The sequence below is a fragment of the Melanaphis sacchari genome, unplaced genomic scaffold (assembly GCF_002803265.2).
Source record: "Melanaphis sacchari strain LSU unplaced genomic scaffold, SCAv2.0 Contig85_pilon_pilon, whole genome shotgun sequence".
Taxonomy (NCBI): domain Eukaryota; kingdom Metazoa; phylum Arthropoda; class Insecta; order Hemiptera; family Aphididae; genus Melanaphis; species Melanaphis sacchari.
Window position 1 is genome coordinate 1 of NW_020271605.1, and position 4,644 is coordinate 4,644.

Consider the following 4,644-nt stretch of genomic DNA (forward strand, 5'->3'; position numbering starts at 1 on the left):
ATATTCACTCCAAACCCCCCTAAAAATAAACTCTAGGATCGCCCCTGCGCATCAATCACAGGTTATCTGGTTCAAGCCAGCCTTTGCAATCGTGACCTATTTCCGGAGGGCGTTCAGCTTGGATACAGATGGAGGGTGACGACGCACGTGGGGACCGTATTCCCTTCGGAGCACTTGACCAACTATTCGGTAGATGCATACTTTTTAGTCCAAAACGATCAAAATTTCACAAACTTTCAAGTATGTGTGGTGATGTCAACTCTCTGTTGAAAAATATGATACAAAAAATGTTTATCTAAAAATTAAATTATAAAAATGTCCTCACATTAGATTAAGGAATTCAAAACGAGCGAGAATCAACAAGAGTACCCGTGGATAACGCTACCGTTCCGATGCGTTTACAAAGATGGCGAAGTACAAAAGTTCGAGAGCGAAAGCGGTGACGTAACGGGATCATTGAACATAAAAAGAGCATTGGCTACCATATTTCAGTTGAAATTGGATTCTCTTCGGCGACCATCGTTTGCCGCACAAGAGGTAGGCACCCACACTCCACAGTCTTCAAATATCGTGTAAAATAAGGCCAAATCCTTGATAAATTGATATTTGATTTTTAAGATATCAAATTAAGTTATTGATCTATTTTTAAATTTTAAAGTAATGCCCTATACTTTATGTTCTCGTATAAAATAAATGTGTTGTAGTAAACATAGGTAATTTAAAATAAAAAAAATTACAGACTGGAGTTTATGGAAAATGCAACGTTCAGTACCTTGTAACTAAAGAAAATAACAATACAAATGTAAAAAAAATAATTAACTTTTCGGCTTGCAACAATAAGCTTGGACAACAGTGGAGCAATACACCACCGTTTACATGCCCATCGAGTTATCAAGTAATGTTACTTTAACGTTTATATGTTAAATGTTAGGTTTTAATAGAGATATTTTCTACATCAAAATTGACTAAAAAATATAATTTTTGTTATTTTAAAAATATTTAATTTTTAGGACGGAAGTATGAGTCATAGTGTTCGAAATTATAATCTAGACGAGATCAATGTGATTCGATATTTGAATATTATTGGTACAGTAGAATTCCAACCATTCCAAGCATTAGCCGAATCCCATCATATCTTTGTAAAGTAAGTCTAAAATATTAAACACACGAATTAGATTCACTATCACCAAATTTTTTAACAGCCAAACATTTGAGCTGGATCACATTTTTCCTATCGGCGAACCTATCACGTTGGTATCTAAATTGGACGACTCGATTGAGTATGATTTTGATCACTATGAAGATCCTACAATGGATTTCAAACCGTTCAATAAATCTCTACTTCTAACAGAAGTGATTATTCTTACACAATATTTTATTACTTAACAACTAGTGTCAATAAATTATTATTAATATTTATGTATTATATAGATTCTTGATACACTTAGTCAACTTACAGAAAGTTTAAGCTGGGAAATTGGTACAACTAACCTAGACAATCAGACTGAATTTAGAGCTTTAGAACTCATGTGGTGGTTAGACACGTCCGATTGGTTTACATTATACGATACCATAAAAATCGGAACCAGTTATTCACAAGAAACCATACAGTTCGTACGATTTTAACTTATAAGTTATTATACATATGTTTCAACATTTTAATTACTGTTTTTCTAGACACTTCTTTTGGGACTTAGTACCACAAGTAGGATCAGCTTCTTCGGTTGAATTTATTCGTGAACTAATTAAAACACAAAAAATAACAAACTTTTTGGCAATTGGATTATTAATTACGTTTCCGTACCACGTTAGGTATCCAAACGAAAAACTCTTACAAGAATCCGAAATATTGTTGTATCTCGATAAACAAGTAGAAAATGAAGTGAAAAAAGTAGCAATTTTGAGTTTTGCTTCGTTGATACATAAAACATGTGGTAAAGGAATGTGCTCAGACGATACACAGAATAAGTACATCAAATTATTTTTAGACAAATTCATAGGTCAGTAACATGATTGTTTTTTATAATATAATTACAAAATACAATGGCTTTTAACAACAATAACAAAAATAAATAATATTTTTTTCGCTTGCTACTATTCGTATTATTTTATACGAACTTTTTTTTTTTTTGTATTTATTTTATTGGTTTAATAAATAACGAAAACCACCAGCGTATTCGCATTTTGAAATAAATACGATTAGATTTCTAAGTTATATTTAGGTTGAATTAACAATCTATTGCTTTAATCAATTTTGCTTGTTAGATATTCAATTCATATTTTATCAATATCTCAAACATAATATATGAATCTATTCATATAGTTATAATGTTTTAATATACTAATCAGGCCCGACTGGGACACTGTGTTACTGTTCTACAGCACAATAGATCGCACGCTTCAATTTTGTAATAAAATACTTGAGTTTTTTTATACAATTAATGAGCAAGAAAAAAAAGGCTTTTTTTATATTGTATCTATAGGCCGCCTGCTTACTGAGAATAGTAGGCCAGTATCTTCCCTGCAGTCCGAGCCTGATACCGACCAATTATAATTAGTGATGGGCATAATCGAATGATTTCGATAATCGAATGATTAGTAATCGAATGATTAGTAATCGAGACATTTTCATAATCGAGAGAATCTCTCGAAAAATCACTCAAAATTAAAATCGTTTTTTCATATGATAAGAATCGACTATTATTACTTATCGAGATAATCGAAATATCACTCGAAATATGAATAAACTTATAGTAAATAATTATTAGTTAAATGTTGCTTTTTTTTATTTGCTGGTATAATATTAATTAAAAATTAGACTATAACCTACCTTTTAAATTTGTCGTGTTTCCGTAATATTTATAATCCTTTTTACATATTTGACACGTAACCGTTTTATTACTAGAATGTTTTTTAAAATGATCCCATACAACGGAACGTTGCTTACAGCCCGGTCTCATATTTAAATAAATTAAGAAAATACTTCTGAAATTTGATACTTTTGAAACTGTCGAAAAAAATACGATTGTCAACTGTTAAGGTTAACTGCTAAAGTGCTGTTTATGGCTTTGGCTTGCAAGATTGTTAAACAATTATATTTGGAAAAAAAAAAACAATCAAAAAATCGTCAACATGTCCCTCCTAAAATTAAACAGTAAAATGGTGATTTGCGATAGCAGAGTTTATTTATAACGCGCCTATGAATAAAATTATTTTTGATAAAAATAATAAATGTGTATATTGTTTCATTTATAAACATACATCGCATTGTCTGTGTTTAGTTATACAACTGAGTTAGACATTTAGAATGTAGAGACGACTAAAAACATAACTGTAACAAATTAAAAAATAAAAACATCAGATCAGGTAGCGATAGCCGGCTTGACCATCATAATTAAAATTTCACACCTTATTAATGTTTTATAAGTTCACAACCAGCGAGAGAATCAGAACTTAGTAGTTTAGCCTGTTCAGGATTAAAGTAGATGGACAATAAATACATATAATCATAAATATTAAATATGTACTACATTGAAAATTGTAATGTCATATGTAAACCATTTTTCAGATTTAAAATATACCTACTAAATAATCATTTACCAGATAATAATTCAAAACATTTCAAAATTCGATTACGTTACTCATATCAGAAATTACTCGATTACTCGATTATTTTACTCATAATCAAAATTATTCGATTACTCGATTATTTTACTCATAATCGAAATATCTCGATTATGAAAAACAATCGAGATATCTCGATTATATATCTCGATTATGCCCATCACTAATTATAATGTTAGTTTTACAAATTATTGTTTATCAATTGCACAAATTGCAATCAGCAATATAACTACAGAAAATCGCTAAAATATACCTAATTATTTTCATAATATTATTTACGTAATTACATTTCGTTTTAATGACCAGCCGTCGAAAAACCAGATAAGAAGTAAACAATGAATAATTGTGCATTGATGTGGGTAGCGGGTGACGGTTGAGGAGTGTACACACACTAATAATCATTTACTACACACACAAAGACGAGCAGTGACTGCAAGAAACAATATAATTGCCTAAACACAACTCCTTAAAAATGACACGTTTGCAGGGGCCTTAATGGCTTATTAACTATTCTACTAGTTTCCAATAAGTGTTTCGTATAAGTTTCCTAAAATAAGTATTGCATTTATAAATTACTACATTTACATATTTTTTATTTATTTTTAAAGTTTTAATAATTAAATTACCAGAATTCGGTTTTGGCAGTTTTGTCATAAAAAAATCATTTAGTTTTCATTTTTTTATTTGGATTTTTATTCATATTCGTATGCAGGTATGATAATAATGTATATAAGTATATAACTGCTAATTATAAAAATAATATATATAAGTATATAACTGCTAATTAAATATATAAAAGTATATAACTGCTAATTAAATATATAAAAGTATATAACTGATAATTAAATATATAAAAGTATATAACTGATAATTATAATATAATATATTAAAATACAAAATAAATAAAAACTGAACAATGTATAATAACAATTTTGAAATTAAACTTCAAACAAAACGATTATAATTGTCAATTGATAACAATTAACAATTATAATAATATAAAATTGATAATCAATTAAA

The 4,644-nt window shown here is 28.8% G+C and overlaps 1 protein-coding gene across 1 annotated transcript; it reads left to right on the forward strand.

Moving 5' to 3' along the window:
* The first annotated feature begins 60 nt into the window (after positions 1 to 60).
* On the forward strand, positions 61 to 2,039 carry LOC112602290. The gene is made up of 7 exons (XM_025350289.1): positions 61 to 240; positions 331 to 537; positions 740 to 895; positions 1,011 to 1,144; positions 1,203 to 1,353; positions 1,432 to 1,610; positions 1,678 to 2,039. The coding sequence occupies exons 4-7, from the start codon at positions 1,020 to 1,022 to the stop codon at positions 2,006 to 2,008; spliced, it is 786 nt and encodes a 261-aa protein (XP_025206074.1). The 5' UTR covers positions 61 to 240; positions 331 to 537; positions 740 to 895; positions 1,011 to 1,019; the 3' UTR covers positions 2,009 to 2,039.
* Positions 2,040 to 4,644: the final 2,605 nt, after the last annotated feature.